Source organism: Sphaerodactylus townsendi, linkage group LG07 (genome assembly GCF_021028975.2).
Source record: "Sphaerodactylus townsendi isolate TG3544 linkage group LG07, MPM_Stown_v2.3, whole genome shotgun sequence".
Classification (NCBI taxonomy): Eukaryota; Metazoa; Chordata; class Lepidosauria; order Squamata; family Sphaerodactylidae; genus Sphaerodactylus; species Sphaerodactylus townsendi.
Genome location: NC_059431.1, coordinates 102,815,776 through 102,831,811, shown reverse-complemented (window position 1 = coordinate 102,831,811; position 16,036 = coordinate 102,815,776). Strand labels below are relative to the sequence as shown.

The 16,036-nt window shown below is 45.2% G+C and overlaps 1 protein-coding gene across 2 annotated transcripts in view; it reads left to right on the top strand.

The window, feature by feature from the left end:
* Positions 1 to 15,631, top strand: part of PCGF3 (polycomb group ring finger 3) — a 77,150-nt gene extending 61,519 nt beyond the window's left edge. For both annotated transcript variants that reach the window (XM_048503584.1, XM_048503583.1), the window contains 8 exons: positions 702 to 819; positions 5,760 to 5,856; positions 6,575 to 6,630; positions 8,118 to 8,228; positions 9,612 to 9,700; positions 10,835 to 10,972; positions 12,714 to 12,794; positions 14,496 to 15,631. In XM_048503584.1, coding sequence (XP_048359541.1) covers positions 711 to 819; positions 5,760 to 5,856; positions 6,575 to 6,630; positions 8,118 to 8,228; positions 9,612 to 9,700; positions 10,835 to 10,972; positions 12,714 to 12,794; positions 14,496 to 14,543 — 729 coding nt within the window. In that variant the 5' untranslated portion in view covers positions 702 to 710 and the 3' untranslated portion in view covers positions 14,544 to 15,631. The remainder of the gene's footprint in view (positions 1 to 701; positions 820 to 5,759; positions 5,857 to 6,574; positions 6,631 to 8,117; positions 8,229 to 9,611; positions 9,701 to 10,834; positions 10,973 to 12,713; positions 12,795 to 14,495) is intronic.
* The last annotated feature ends 405 nt before the right edge of the window (positions 15,632 to 16,036 follow it).

The window sequence follows — 16,036 nt, the reverse complement described above, 5'->3', positions numbered from 1 at the left end:
GATCTTTGGGAAAACCTCTAAGTTTCACCCTCAAGTTTCTGGCCTCATTTTCCTGAACGAGGTGGAAAGTTTGGACTGTACCATTTCAGAGTTCAAATAGGGAGGGAGTTTGTATAGAGAAGGATGTTTTTTCACCTCAAAAAGCAAATGTAAGGTAGAAGCACAGAAAGGCTAGGCTAAGTTATCCTCACTGACTTGCTGGTTTTTTTTTGTGGGCAGGGTTATATTTTAAAGGAAAATGTGAAGAGGTATTAGATTGTGCAAACCCCTCTCCCACAGTTTGAAGCAGAATCTCGCTCTTCCTTATTCAGTCCTTATGTGTCTTCCCCCCCCCCCCATAAAGATTGTCAGCATGATTCTAAAGTCCATCTCTTAGTTGATGTAAACTGCTTTTGGGGATGGCTGCTGGAAAACAGGATAGAAATATACTTCTTTAGTTGGATGTTACAGCCCAGACAGTTCACCTGCTCTTGGGAGAACCAGATCTCCGTTGAAACCTTTCACCAGCTAGTCACAAAGAAATGTTGCCGCATTTACCTCCAGGGTTCCAATTTTTATGCTCCTCGTTCCCAAACTAATCTTCTGTCAAAGTCTTGTGAGCAAGAAAGCGTTTAGTAAGCTCATCTTGAATTTCAAGTTTTTTTAAGTTAGCCAAATGCCATTTTGGGGGAAAAAATTGCCTTGTCTTGGTTATTTTACAGACACCAAAGATGCTGACGAGAAAGATTAAGCTTTGGGACATCAATGCCCATATCACCTGTCGTCTTTGCAATGGTTACCTTATTGATGCTACCACTGTAACAGAATGCTTGCATACCTGTGAGTATGAAAATCACTGTTTGTATAATGACGTTATGTTTTTTTAAAGGAAGCGCTGGAGGGTCGGTTTTTTTTTTTTTTGCTGGGGGATGAAATAGGATTGGAGTAAGCTAATTTTACAGTCAAGAGAATTCTGTTCTCTCGTATTTATTTATTTACAGAATTTATACTCAACCAATAGCATAGGTGTCAAACTCGTGGCCCTCCAGATGTTATGCATCATGCTGGCAGGGATGATGGGAACTGTAGTCCATAACATCTGGAGGGCCGCGAGTTTGACACCTGTGAATTAGGGCCTCCAGATGACTTCATATTTTTACCTCCAGGGTGACTTAATGTTTTTGTAATGTTCTTCTTTTAGCTGTCAGAAAGCCACGTAAGAAAAAAAAAACGTTAGGATCTGATCAAGTGTTATAAAGCGGAGAGTGCCTTGCTGCAGTTCTCCCTGCCGTCTCATATCCAATTAATCAACATACCAGGTTCAACTGGTTCTGGTGGGTTTTCCGGGCTGCGTGGCCGTGGTCTGTTAGACCTTGTTTTTAACGTTTTGCCTGCATCTGTGGCTGGCATCTTCAGAGGTGTATCACAGAAGGAAGTCTGTTACACACCAGACCACGGCCATGCAGCCCGGAAAACCCACAGCAACCAGTTGAATCCGGCCATGAAAGCCTTCGACAATACATATCGGGTTTATTTGTATCTTAAGCCTGATTGAGCTTGGAGTACAACTGTCCAGGGACAGACAGTGGGTTTGATCCAGATCAAATTGGCATGTTCTGTCAACTCCCTATTCCTGCCACAGACACCCCCCCCCCCCCATTGACATTCCTTAAGGTCCACTAGCGCGCCTCTCCCCAGGAAGCAGCATTTTTTGGAAATCAGCAGGTTACAGCGGGGAAGACAAGTGAGGCAGGGTCTGAATCCAACCTTGTTGAGTCTAGGAAGATTTTTTGATACTGCATTAAGGTATTACTTTTGATCGAGGAGGGTGAAGATCTATGCAGATGCGGTGAAGATCTATGCAGATCCCAAGGCTAGTTCATTTCTGCTGATGCAGCGTGGCTTCTGGGTGGTTACGTGGCCTCTCTCCGAGGAGCAGGGGGAGTGTATGTAAATGTGTGGAAACTAGGTGAGCGGTATGTTGTCAAGTAACCTCTTTGGACATTCTGGCATCATTCAATGATAGGGAGAGCAGAATGTTACGAGGAGCTTTTGGGAAGGCGGGTGGGAGGAACTGTTCTGAAGGATAAAAAGTAATGGAAACCGAGGGGAGGTGGTGATTGTGGCAGCCCCCAGTGTCAGGTCTGTTTGGTGGGAGCACTCAGCTTTTCTTCTTTCTCCCATCTGAAGCAAATGAGTATACTAAAGTGACAGAGACAGGTGACTTGGCTGGTGTTGATGTAAAATGTACTGAAAACTCTTTTGGGCTGACTAATGAAGTGGATGGATGTTTGTTTATTTGTTAAAGTTATTATACCGCCCACCCCCAAAGGGCTCTGGCTGGTGTACAGAAAACAGAATGCCATTAAAATAACATATCATTGCAATCAGGTAATTAAAACCAAAAATAATTAAAACACAACATCATAGCGAAAAGCCTAGCGACAGATGGCGACTCAAGAAAAAAGACCTCCTGCCCCCCTGGGAGGGGACTGGGCACAATAATAGTAGCAGCTACCCTGTTTCCCCGAAAATAAGACATCCCCAGAAAATAAGACGTAGTAGAGGTTTTGCTGAAGTGTGAAATATAAAGCATCCCCCGAAAGTAAGACGTAGCAAAATTTTTGTTGGGAAGCATGCCCATTGAACAGAACACCAGAGCATGCAGCTGTGGAGCGGAAAAATAAGACATCCCCTGAAAATAAGACATAGCGTATCTTTGGGAGCAAAAATTAATATAAGACACTATCTTATTTTCGGGGAAACATGGTAGTTATGATGGCATACAGGGGATGGCGGGAGATATTATACATGGAACATCTGTAGGGTTAGATTGTTATATGTGTGTGTCTGCTAGTGATGTTGAGTGCAGAATTCAGGCCGGTTTTAACATGATTTACTTATCCTCATATAGAGGATGCTAGAAAGTGTTATCGCCTTGGCCTGGACAGAAGCTTCCTGTATCAATCATCTGAATTATATTGCTAAGGATTGTGGGCATGATGGAGACCAAATAGTAGGCTTGTGACTCTACACTTCTATAATTATAACACTTCTCCTCCATGGGAGGATGTACTATCAGCAAATGATTGGTACATTCTGCTCATGTTCAGAGCTTCACCCTGCAGCCTCTCCTTAATTCATATATTTTTGGCCAGTGTTTATTGCAAGGAGAAGCCAGGGGACTGTTTTGTATCAGGTTTTGGTGGGTTTTCCAGGCTGTGTGGCCATGGTCTGGTGGATCTTGTTCCTAACGTTTCGCCTGCATCTGTGGCTGGCATCTTCAGAGGGGTGTCACAGAGCTAAATCACAGTGTGTAACAGACATCCCTTTGTGATACACCTCTGAAGATGCCAGCCACAGATGCAGGCGAAACCTTAGGAACAAGATCCACCAGACCACGCCCACGCAGCCCGGAAAACCCACCAGAACCAGTTGAATCCGGCTGTGAAAGCCTTCGACAATACATTGTTTTGTATCTCTCTGTATTTCTTCGCACATTCTCAACAGGCTCCCCTCTAAGACCTTACTTAGAGTGCCTTGTTCCCGGAACTGTCAAATTCTATACTCTTTTCCACTGAAAGATTAAAGTAGAGTTGTCTATTCAGCTGCCACAAGCTGGACCTCCTTTGTCATAGAATGCTCCACTTGGGTCCTGGTGCCTACCTAGTTCTGCTCCCCCATGTCCATTCACCTTTGGCTGTCCCCTCCGTTCCCCTTTAAGAGGCTGAGGCATGGGGTGTTGCCCGGCTCTGGCTGTGGGCAAATTTGACCATAGGTGGCTGCCTGTGTGCTCCCCCTTGTCCTCCTGCTCCCCCTGCCTGCCAAGTTGTGCTGCTGCCTTCTATTTCTCCAGCGAGGCAACCTGAAGAATCCTCCCCGCTCAGCAGGTTCCTGTCCCTTTGCCCACTGAGCCTCACTGCTGCCACCACCTCCTGCCTCGTCGGCGAGGCGGGCTGAAGATTCCTCCCCCTGGTGGGTTCCTGTCCCACCCCCCACCTACCGAGCCATGTTTAAATAATGCGCAGAATAATGGCTTTGGCAGAGGCAGCACTTAAAAATGAATGATAATTCTCATATTCATTCGGGACTATTTCCTAATGTGAAAGCTTAACATTTCAGTGGAAAAGAGCATATCCGCGTGTGTTCTTTTTGATTAAGGCTTAGAACTGCTGAAACGTGCATTGTTTTGTGTGGCATATAGATGGCACTGTTTAACTGCGGAAGCCAAGTTTTGAAAGCCACTGTGGTATTGCCAGCTATCGAAAAGAGGGAAGTCCTTCATAGAGGAGCTGTAGACGAAGTGAAACACTAAAAGAATTATTACTGTAGGGAACTTCAGCTACCCAACAAAATGAGATGCTGGAACAATCTTGTTTTCTGTTGTAGATATCCCTAACACAGCATATAGCAAGTCTCTTATAAATAGAATTAGCTATATGTGAAGGTGTCAAATTCAATCTAAGTAATAATTCTGCTCTCAGGAGCAGCAGTGGTGTGGTGGTTAAGAGCAGGTGTGCTCTAATCTGGAGAAAACCAGGTTTGATTCCCTGCTCTGCCACTGGAGCTGTGGAGGCATATCTGGGAAATTCAGATTAGCCTGTATACTCCAACACATGCCAGCTGGGTGACCTTGAGCTAGTCACAGTTCTTCTGAGCTTTCTCAGTCCCACCTACCTCACAGGGTGTTTGTGGTGAGGGGGGAAGGGAAAGGAGATTGTAAGCCCCTTTGAGTCTCCTTACAGGAGAGAAGGGGGCGGGGCGGTCTAAATTCAACTCTTCTTCTTCTTCTCTACAGAGAGACAAACAGTGTTATAACAGTATTCTACTTTGAACTGGCCCCTACAGTGAATATTGGTGGTGAAAAGTGCTGTCAAGTCCCAGCCAACTTACGGCAAGAGACGTCCAGAGGTGGTTTGCCATTGTCTGCCGTTGTATAGCAACCCTAGACTTCCTTGGCAATCTCCCATCCAAGAACTAACCAGCTTCTAAGATCAGGCTTCCCTGGGACATCCACATCAAGGCCTATAATCAGTGCTTGAATGAAGTTCCAAACTGCTTAAAATGAAAATTTAATGAACACCCCTCAACCCTGCAGTTCTTGGGCCATGAATAGTGTTAATGTCCTAGTTATTGGTTGTGGTGGGTTTTCCAAGCTGTGTGGCTGTGGTCTGGTAGATCTTGTTCCTAATGTTTTGCCTGCACCTGTGGCTGGCATCTTCAGAGGTGTAACACAGTGTGTATCTGTGTATCTCAGAGGGAAGTCTGTTATGCACTGTGTCCAGGATGCAGTGTGTAACAGACTTCCCTCTGTAATACACCTCTGAAGATGCCAGCCACAAATGCAGGCAAAACATTGGAAACAAGATCTACCAGACCACGGCCACACAGCCCGGATAAAACCAGCACAACCAGTTGAATCCGGCTGTGAAAGCCTTCGACAATACATCCTAGTTATTCTTCAGGTTCCTTTTACTAGGCCACTGTGCTGGATAACTTTTGTAAATCTGAAAAGACCCGGAAGTGCATTAGAACAGTGCAACATTTTCTTATTTTGGGTAAGCACTTATTGGGCGCTTTCGCTTGTAGAAATTGGAAGGTGAATACGTTTGGTCACTGGAATGTGTAATGGGTACAGTTTTGCATGTGTGCTCTTCCTGTTTCACTTGGCAGTACTGGTGAAGACGTTTTGCTCGTGCTTGTTTAAGAGCTTGTTCGGAAGTAAGGGGCTGAAGCCCGTACCCTGTGAATGTTCTGATCACGAATTCTTCTGTGATTAGTCTGCAGGAGCTGCTTGGTGAAGTATCTGGAGGAAAATAACACCTGTCCCACATGCAGAATTGTCATACACCAGAGCCATCCACTACAATACATTGGGTAAGTAGGACGTGCCAGGTAACGTGCAGAGATCCGCTGGGCTTGCTTTTCTAATTAGCAAGCCAGTTTGCTCTTGCATTTCATACCGTTCCGTTTGCCATCATTTGATTGCTAGACACTCGATTCAAATAGGTGTGGGAAGTCACCCATCTTTCCTTTTAGTTAAGAAACATATATGTCCTCCATTGAAGGGATGAGTGACAGGCAGCCCAATGTAGGGGGTGGGGTTTGGAGCTGATGTGGGGCTGTGCCGGTGGTTTTTGCCCGCCCTGCAGTTGTAGGTGGCACCTATATCCTTGTGGAGGGCAAACGGAAAAGTGAGCAGAGCCCATTACAGTGGGGCCTAGAGAGCCACACCAATTTTAAGCTGTAGGCTGGTGCAGCTGGGGGCAGGCTGGGGGCATTTCTGGGGATGGAGCCAACTTTAGGTGGCTTTCACTGAGCTTTGGAGCCAGGAATGCCCCCCGATGCAGGCCTTGGATAGTCTGTTATCCCTTTGGAGGGCTTTCGGGCAGCTGGGGTGTTCCTGGAGCTTGTTGCCTTCCTGCACTGTCTGGAAGACCCCTGGAGGTGGTGTGCCAGTGTGCCAACAGCGAAGGTCCTGTCTGCTGGAGTACTATAGATTGAGCTGTTCAGCGCTCATTCCGGTAATTGTTGTTAAATAACAATTCAGGACAGAACTGACTTTTTAAACTTATTTTTTCTCTCTCCTTGACAGTCATGATAGAACAATGCAAGATATTGTTTACAAACTTGTTCCAGGTCTTCAAGAAGGTAAGTTGAGCTGTATTCTTGAGTTAAAACTGTTCTGGGTGGAGCTTGGAAGTCACAGAACAGTGGGTCCTAGGGCATTGAGCCCGATTACGTTTTTACTGCTTTAACAAGCGAGCGACTCGAAACATTAATTTTGTATGACTGTTCGTCTATATTCGTGTTTGTGCATGTGTTGTTATAGGTGAGAGAAGCTGGAAGATACTGACAGTTTAGCAGTGATCCTTAAGATCTGAAGAAGCTCCATTTACGCTCCTCTTTCTAGATATATCGGACCTTTCTAGATATATTGGACCTGCATTGTTGGTGTCACTTTATACAAATAACAGGGATATGGCTGTGGATTGATGACCTTTTATTGTAAATTATGTTAATGAGAACTGTCAAATAGCTGTCATTTCAGATTCTGCAAGTTGCTACAGAAGTGGTATTGACCCAGTAATGGTACTTAGTATCTGTTCAGTCTCAGAATGGTTTTTCAGAGTTTTGAATATAGTAGAAATGAATGTATCAATAAATGCAGTACAGCAAAGAAATGGTATTTTCAGTAATGTTGATACAGTGGACAAATGGAATCTTTTAATTTAGTAGAAGTTTGAATTATTGGTATCCTATGGGAGAAATATTTTATTTCTGCAATTATTATTTTTTTTAAATCCACAAAATAAAAATAGTAAACATCCAAATGTCATCCTTAATTCCACAACACACAAGTAAAGAACAGGTGCCGAAGAACTAGCAGTGTATGTGTCAAAAACAGATGATTTGAAACAAACATTTCTGGTTGGGCCTTCTAAAATCTCAAGAATGACTGGTTCAAGTGAACATTCCTCAGGTTTCTCATACTTGAAGATGCATTTTTCACATATTTGCATTTTTCGCGTATTCGTGAGATTATTTCTTTTCAGAATTTGGCTTTCTTTAAAAAAGAAAAGTTTTAAATATGTGCGAATTGTTAGCTAGTGTATGGTTTGTAAATTGCAAGGTCCAGTCTTTACAGTTTAGTTATTTAGAAATACCGTATGCCTTTGAGAATTCATGTACGGTAAATGTCATTACTGTGTTTGACTGAAAAATTGCATTAAAAAAACTGATGAAAGGGGAAAAGACTCTTCCACTCCTAATTTTAAATTGTACAAAGTACAACTGAATTAGTGTATGGCACAGAGAGCACTGATTTGTGATTTTAGAATTCCACCCTTGCATAGGTGTCAAACTCACGGCCCTCCAGATGTTATGGACTACTGTTCCCATCATCCCCTGCCAGCATGATGCTGGCAGGGGATGATGGGAACTATAGTCCATAACATCACATCTGGAGGGCTGCGAGTTTGACACCTGTGCAAGAGAATGCATGTAAAGTTGTTGCTCAGCAGCCAAACATTAGAGGGCGCTCTTGGCACATTTGCCGATACAGCAAAAGAGTGAGCTCTTGACTTGGCGAAGTCTACTGATCTTAACAAAAGACACTGTTTTAAAATCTTGAACAGCGGAAATGAGGAAGCAGAGGGAATTCTACCACAAATTGGGCATGGAAGTACCAGGTGACATCAAAGGAGAGACATGCTCAGCCAAGCAACATTTAGATTCTCACCGTAACGGTAAATGGACGTTGTGTGCATTTTGCTGTTTAAAATAAATCCGTGTGTTCACCAAAGAAAAACGGTCTCTAGCTAGTTTGAAATAATGTTGTGTTTTCACTGAATAGCCTTTGCTTAAGAAGCAGGTAGACCATGTCTTGTGACATATGGTGTGCTAACTTTGCTATGGGTTGGAAATTGGGTTGGCAGCCAAGTGGGAACTGGCGGGACGCTCAGTTGGATGGGGATGGTGAAAATGCCATCTCTCCAACCATGTGACATCACTTCCAGATTTGTACAAGAAGTGATGTCATACCGTTCGAGCAACTGTGATTTTCACAGGGTTTCCCTCTGCCACCCTATGAAGCACGGTGTAGGGCCTGGGAGCTGCCAGCCTGCAGGAGACCTGGCAGGCCTGGCTGGAAAATAGTTACATGTATCAGCTTCCTGACTTAAATTATGGCATACTTCATAAACAATGCCTGGTTTTTCCCACACAGGATGGTTATATGGCCATTTGCTGTTGAAGTGGAGGAGGTGACCCCGTAATCCTTATACATAAAAATTCTCTGGTGCAGGGATTGACTTGACTTAACAAAAAATAACCAGTATATAGACACAGTGGACTTAAGAATGCCCTCTCACTGGGAACTTCTCATAGTATGTCTGTATCACAAAATTGATTGTCTTGCCAGTAAAGCAAGGGGCTCAGTGGTAGAACATTTTTCTTTATACGTGGATACAATCCTTGACAATCTGTTAAAAGGATCAGGTGGTATGAAATATGGGAGAGCCTCTACCAGAAATCATGGAAAACTCTGCCAGTCAGAGTATAGATAAGTGGACCAGGGGTGTATGTGGACCGGGGCATACTGCCAACTGTCCCCGGGTGCAACAGCAGTGTGTGTGTGTGTGTGTGCGTGCTCATGCGCGCGTGCAAAAATTGCCCCACACCCCTCCCCCCCACGCCGACCCACCTCGGGAGAGCTGGGTTGGTGCCTAATGACGCCCTTCCAAGCCGCCTCCTTCCCTACTTAGGCCTGGGGAGGGCGTCCTGCCCCCCCACCTCCCTGCAGGCTGACTTCTGCCCTCCCCAGGGTCTGGGAAGGGCAGAAGATGGCCTGTAGGGGGGCGGATCGGGGGGAGGCTTGGATGGGTGCCCCATCAATCTGGCCCAGGAGCCAGCCTGCCGCTGCGGTCCCCATGCAAGCCATCCCAACCCCTGCCCACGAGTGCAGGGGGCACCGGGGGGGGGGCACCCAGAGGAAGTGTTGTCCCTGGATGACATTTCCCCCCAATAAGCCTCAGATGTTGACGACCAACATGCTTACTTAAAAACAGTGAATGAATTTGGAATCATTAAAGTCTTCCACTTCATCATAAATGTGCTTTTCTTCCCAACAGGGGAAACAAAAGCAGATGAGAGTACGAACAAAGAAACGTCAGAAGAAAAACAGGAAGAAGATAATGATTATCACAGAAGTGATGAACAGGTATTGCTTAAAGGTGGCCTTTTTATTTAAGCAGGTGTTTCCCAGCTCAGAGTAACAGTATGCCTTAAGGTTCTAGTAGTTGGACGCTTAGGTGGGGTTTCCCTCAAGTGGGTGCTCAGTTGAAGTTAGTTGTACTTGGGAACTCTTGGTTTGTCTTTGAGGGTCTTCTGTGCACGTGCAGGCCTGTCACGTAGAAAGCTTACGTTTCTGTTCTGTAGCTTTGAGGGGCACTCATTCCCCTTCCCTTTTTTAGATTGGAACCTCCCTACTCAAATGTAGCATGTAAAAGGAGTAGTAGTAGTGCTGTCCTCTCAGCTCTTTTGCCACCATAGATGTTAGATCATATCTTCTGTAGCTTTGTTGGCTGCTTTAGGCCTGTTCAGAATGACTGCAGTGAAGGACACCGTGTTGTTCAAAGAGTGCACTATTTGTAGCATGAAGATGGCGAAGACAGACCCACACAGGGAATGTCCTCTGTGCCTCAGGGAAACCCACAGTCTGTCAACCTGCAAGGCTTGCTTGTCTCTGACTCCTCTAGGCGGTTTTTTATGAAAGAGCTCTTCATCCTCCTGAGAGGACCAACAAATCTTTCCCCTGTAACCTTTCGGCACCGGCTGGTATTTCCACTTCAGCCTCTCTCCAATTGCCCAGGGCAGTTTTCAAGCCCCTCGTTAAACATCTTCAGAAGGAGAAGCAAGGAGACAAATGTAAAGACTCTAAAAAGAGGCCAACATAGAAGGAAAGTGGATCTCCAGATCCTAAGGTCTCTTGGCACTGTTCTCCCTCAAAGTCTCCACCGCGCTCGGAATTGCAACCAAGGGGCAGGAGCAGAGGGATAGCAAGGGGGGAAAGCGCCCAGTGCTCTGGTGCGTCCTCCGCCCCAGAACGCCCCCATCCCGCCCCGGAACGCCCCCACCATGCCCTTTCCACACCCCCACATGGGTGCGCCACGGGTGCGTCGGTTTCTCCCCCGCCCCCTTGGAGCTAAGCCTCTGGGCAGGAGCCCCACTAAGAAACTTCACTGCAATACAGTTAACACCTTTCTTGGAGTTCAGAGTTCTCGTTTCTTAGTTTTTACTCACACAGGGCCTTCCCATTACCAGATTGGCCATTTTTTTTGCTTTTCCAAAACAGGTGAGCATTTGCTTGGAATGCAACAGCAGCAAATTACGTGGATTGAAGAGAAAATGGATCCGCTGCTCGGCACAAGCCACAGTCTTGCATCTAAAGAAGTTCATTGCCAAAAAACTTAACCTTTCTTCTTTTAATGAGGTAATAATTAAGTATAGGTGTGTGTGTGTGTGTGTAGAGAGAGAGAAAATTAACTGTACTATTGTCAACTGTGAACCTTACAGTTCTTTTTAAAAGAAAATAACATCAGAAGAGTTTCAACATGTTTTCTTCTAAGCTTTCCAGCAGCGTGATTTATAGCAAGGGATGACACATGGAAATATTCCCTGGGACAATGCCTATAATATAAAAAGATGGCTTTATGTGAAGATTTAGTCTGGAGCTTTTCATCATCAGTCACAGCGCTCCATCTTGAGTCATTGATATTGGTGCCTCTAGGTGCCCAGGGATGTAGAGGTCCTTGACTTAGAGGCTTACACTAAATGAACTGCACTCTTTCTGTTTATCTATGATGGGTAGTGGAAGCAGCCCAAATGCTTTCAGTCTTTCCCCCCACATGCTGAAGGGTAGGATGCCCATAAACATGGTTTTCCAGTAATAGTTATTTAAAAGTTGCTTCTTCAGGCTTTCCTGAGGCTTCTCTTCCCAGGAGGCAGTTAGAATCCTCCCTTCCCGAATACAGTTAGAATCCTAATGGTCGCTAGCGGGCGCCATTTAGAAGCGGTTTTTTGTGGCGCAAAAACTGAGCAACCGTTTGCAACCGAAATAGCCGACGGATCCTTCTCCCTGGCTCGGGAGAACTTTGCTTGCTCTGCCGCCGAGGCAACTAGAGCAGCGACGGCCAGAGCTTCCTCCGCCCATTCAAGGTCCAGTTGGGAAGTATCCAGAAGCCCCAGTGTCTCCTCAGACCCCCAGCTGTCCCACCCAGGGCGCCAGGGCTTGACAAGTCACGGATCTGCCCCGCCAAATAGTGGAGATAAGCGAAACCGTTCACCCAGCGCTTCAAGGAAAGTTTCCCAAGAGCGCAGGCACATGGAGACACCATGAAAGATTAAATGGCCTTCTAAATGGCCTCCTAGAAAAGTTGGCCATTTGTCTGTCAGAGGGTCAGCAGATTACAGAATCTCTGTGCCATCTCAGGAACGGTGTTCCAAAATGCTGTAGCTGCCACAGAAAAACAGTGGGCCTGCACTGTGTCCAGTTGGACAACTCAGAGAGATGGTTCAACCAGGAAGGAGGCCTTGGCAGGGAATGAAATGGGAGAGAGCCCTCCAAGAAACTAATTATATACATGTTTTGTAGCTTCCACCTTGTTTTAGATCACATACCATGTTTTTCCAAAAAATAAGACAGGGTCTTATATTAATTTTTGCTACAAAAGATGCATTAGGGCTTATTTTCAGGGGATGTCTTATTTTTTTGCTCCACAGGGGCGTAGCGCCCAGGGGAAGGGGTGTTCCGGGGCCGTGGCGGGGGGTTGGGGGCAGGCGGGGGCACAGAGTAGGGGCTGTGCCAGGGAATCTGTAACTAGGGCTTATTTTTGGAGTAGGGCTTATATTTCAAGCATCCTCCAAAAATACTGAAAAATCATGCTAGGGCTTATTTTCGGGGTAGGCCTTATTTTCGGGGAAACATGGTACCTTGTTGCTTGAACTTTAGGTGTTTGCATTATTGGAAGATTCCTAGTTTGCATTATGAAGTGTCTCATGGGAGTTCTTGGAGGCAGTGTCTATAGTTTGCCTCCTGAGAGGCTACATTTCTCCCTTAGGCTGCCAGTTTCTTTTTCAGTTCAGGTATTTGATTATCTTGATGTGCATGCGTTGAACTGATTTTGTGTGTGTGTGTATGAAATAAACACAGTCTTTGTATCCTTTTTAATTAGCTGGATATATTATGCAATGAAGAAATCCTGGGCAAGGACCACACTCTCAAATTTGTAGTTGTTACAAGATGGAGATTTAAGGTATGTTGCTGTTCAGTCTGGTAAACTTATTTTAGATGACGTCTGTGAATGTTTGTCACCAATTTCAGTGGTGGTGAAACCAGCAACCAACGTTCGGTGTTTCGCCTTTCTCAGATTCCTTTTGGTGCTGATCAGTCTTCCATCATGGTTAGAGTGTTGACCTTCTGGAGAGACTTGAATTCAAATGAGCCCTGAAGCTGATTGGGTGGACACATTGTCCCAGCCTTTCCAATCTTACAGGCTGGTTGTGAGGATAACTTGGATGAAAGCTTCCATGGCAGCATTGGGATAACAAACCTGGGACTCTCAGTTCCTGGTCCTCAACTGTGTCTTACTGGCTCTTGATATAAATGTGCCGTATATACTTGCATATAAGTCAAATTTTTTAGCACATTTTTTGCACTGAAAAAGCCCCTTATATGCGAGTGAGGTGTATTTTAAAAAATATTTTAGGGTTTTTACTTTGTCGGCTGCCAGGGGGCGCAGTTTGTAGGCTAGCAGCACCAAAACTCCAGGGTATCATTAGGTGACACTCCTGATGATACCAGCCAGGTTTGGTGAAGTTTGGTTCAGGGGGTCCAAAGTTATGGACCCCCAAAGGGGGTGCCCCATCCCCCATTGTTTCCAATGGGAGCTAATAGTAGATGGGGCTACATTTTGAGGGTCCATAACTTTGGACCTGTTGAACCAAATTTCACTAAACCTGGGTGGTATCATCAAGATAATCTCTTGCTGATACCAGCCAGGTTTTGTGATGTTTGGTTCAGGGGATCCAAAGTTATGGATCCCCAAAGTGGGTGATCCCATCCCCCATTGTTTCCAATAGAAACTAATAGTAGATGGGGCTACCCTTTTGAGGGTCCATAACTTTTGACCCCCTGAACCAAACTTCACCAAACCTGGGTGGTATCATCAGGAGGGTCTCCTAAAGATACTCTGAAATGTTGGTACTGCTAACATAAACATTCCTCCCCTGATAGGCACCCTCAAATTTTCCCCAGATTCTCCCTTTAAATCACCCCCCCTTCTGAGTGGATTTAAAGGGAGAATCAGGACTTACAGAGCTAGTTTACTGTTTTTCTTTGAAATAAATATTCAAAAACATTTACCCTACTGACGCCTCAATTAATGTCATTTTATTGGTATCTATTTTTATTTTTGAAATTTACCAGTAACTGCTGCATTTCCCACGCTCGACTTATACGCAAGTCAATACGTTTTCCCAGTTTTTTGTGGTAAAATTAGGTGCCTCGACTTATATGTGGGTTGACTTATACATGAGTATATACGGTAATAGATCTCTATGCTTCCAAGTTGGACTCTGCTCACCAGTTTTGCCATGCCTTAGCTTGCAGTCCTCCAGTGCATATTGCAGTAGCTCCCCCACATCTCAGCATCCTAGAAGATATTCCCCTCAGAGGATACCCCCAAAGACTTGTATGACAGCAAGGAGGAGCTAAGAGTGTGATGGGAGTATCTTCTAGAATGCTGAGACCTGGGGGAGCTCTTCCGACTGGTGGTGTGATGGAGGGCGGGGTCTGTGGTAGTGCCACTGTCAGGAAGCTCTGGCCTTCCATGCAGCTTGCTGTGGAAAACCGAAAATCCTCGGGGTGAAATAGTTTGCTGTTGCTGACGTTCCACATGCGAATAGGATTCCGTTCTCCTTTTCCTCAAGCAAATGTGTTTGTTTTAATCTTTCAGAAAGCACCTCTACTGCTACATTACAGACCCAAAATGGACTTGCTGTGAGAACTATTCTGTCCTTCTGGACAGTTTTTTTTTTTTTTGCAGAGACTATCATCGGGCACCTTCTTTGTGCATCACGTAATTCACCCGTGATACAAACCAGCAGAATCCATTTCCCCCCCAAAAACAGTAGTGCTCTCTCATCCAGCCATCCTTCTGAATATTTCTTCTGGAGATGCATTAAACTCGACTTTGTGGACAGGAAAATATTTATACTTTTTTCTATGAATAAAAGGAAATTGCAACTTCAAGAGGATACAACCAGCATGGAGTTTACAGACATCGAAAACACTTCACAGCCCCCCCCCCCCCGCCCCTCACACGCGGCTTGGTGTTTGGCTGCCATCTTGCGGTGACACCCAATAGACTAAACAAAAAAAAAGTTACGAAGAGGATAACAGGATTTATTGTCACTTCACAACTTAATGGAAGGGTGGTATATTTTCTTGCAAAGTGTTCTGTCTTTTATACCTCATATCGATCTCGTCTTTTTAGTACAGCCTTCTTCGGGTATTTAAGAATATCTAATCATCCGCGGTTATTTTTTGCTGTGTGACGCTGCTTCTGGGTTACGACCCTCTGTCTGTCGAGCTCATTTGGTTGAAAAGAGGTTACAAAAAGAGTTTCAGTTGGTGCCCCCCCCCCCCCCCACACTTTGTTTCCATTTTGTGTGATCCTCAAAGTGCTGGATGTTTAGGAAGAAACTCTCCTTTGTGGTCTTAATGGGGCTTTGTAAAGCTGGATCTGATGTCAGGCTGAGGGGTCTGCCTTTCCCCGTAAGCTGTCAGCCTCATCTACTTGAAATCCTCCAGTATTGTTCCTTTGAACAACCTGCTGCGTAAAAGCTGCAGCAAGTATTTTCTCCGGCCTGCATTAGCGCGTTGGCCTTCCAGCTGGTTTTAGTTTCCCCGAATTTAAGACCCTGTGTGTTCAGCTGGTTCTCCACTGAACTGCCATTATAGGGTCAGTCTGAGCTGGCGAGGTGATAACTTTCTACCCTTTCAATCTGTGAATCTGCGTCCGCCCCCTTCCACGGTATGCATTATACCCCTAAACAGTATGAACACTCTCTCTATAAACAGTTGAAACAAGGTAATTTGCTGCTTAACTTCTTTAAGGATGTTGAGACTCTGGCCCCTTTTGCACATGCAGAATAATGCACTTTCAGCCCACTTTCACAGTTGTTTGCAAGTGGATTTTGCTATTCCGCATGGCTGCAAAGTGGATTAAAAGTGCATTATTCTGCCTGTGTGGAAGGGGCCTCACTCTCCCTGCTCCCCCCAGGGTGTGTATAGTTGGAAGTGATTTCTTCGACTTCGCACTATACCCCAAATGAGGTTATAGCGTACTACCCTTCATTGGCAGAAGGCATGCAGATCAGAAGTGGGAAGACATCTTTCATCTAGTTTTGACATTGACTAGTGTGGCTGCACCCAAGAACAGGAATGCACATCCTCATGTTTGCATGTTTCCCTATACCACTGGCATGCGTTTCT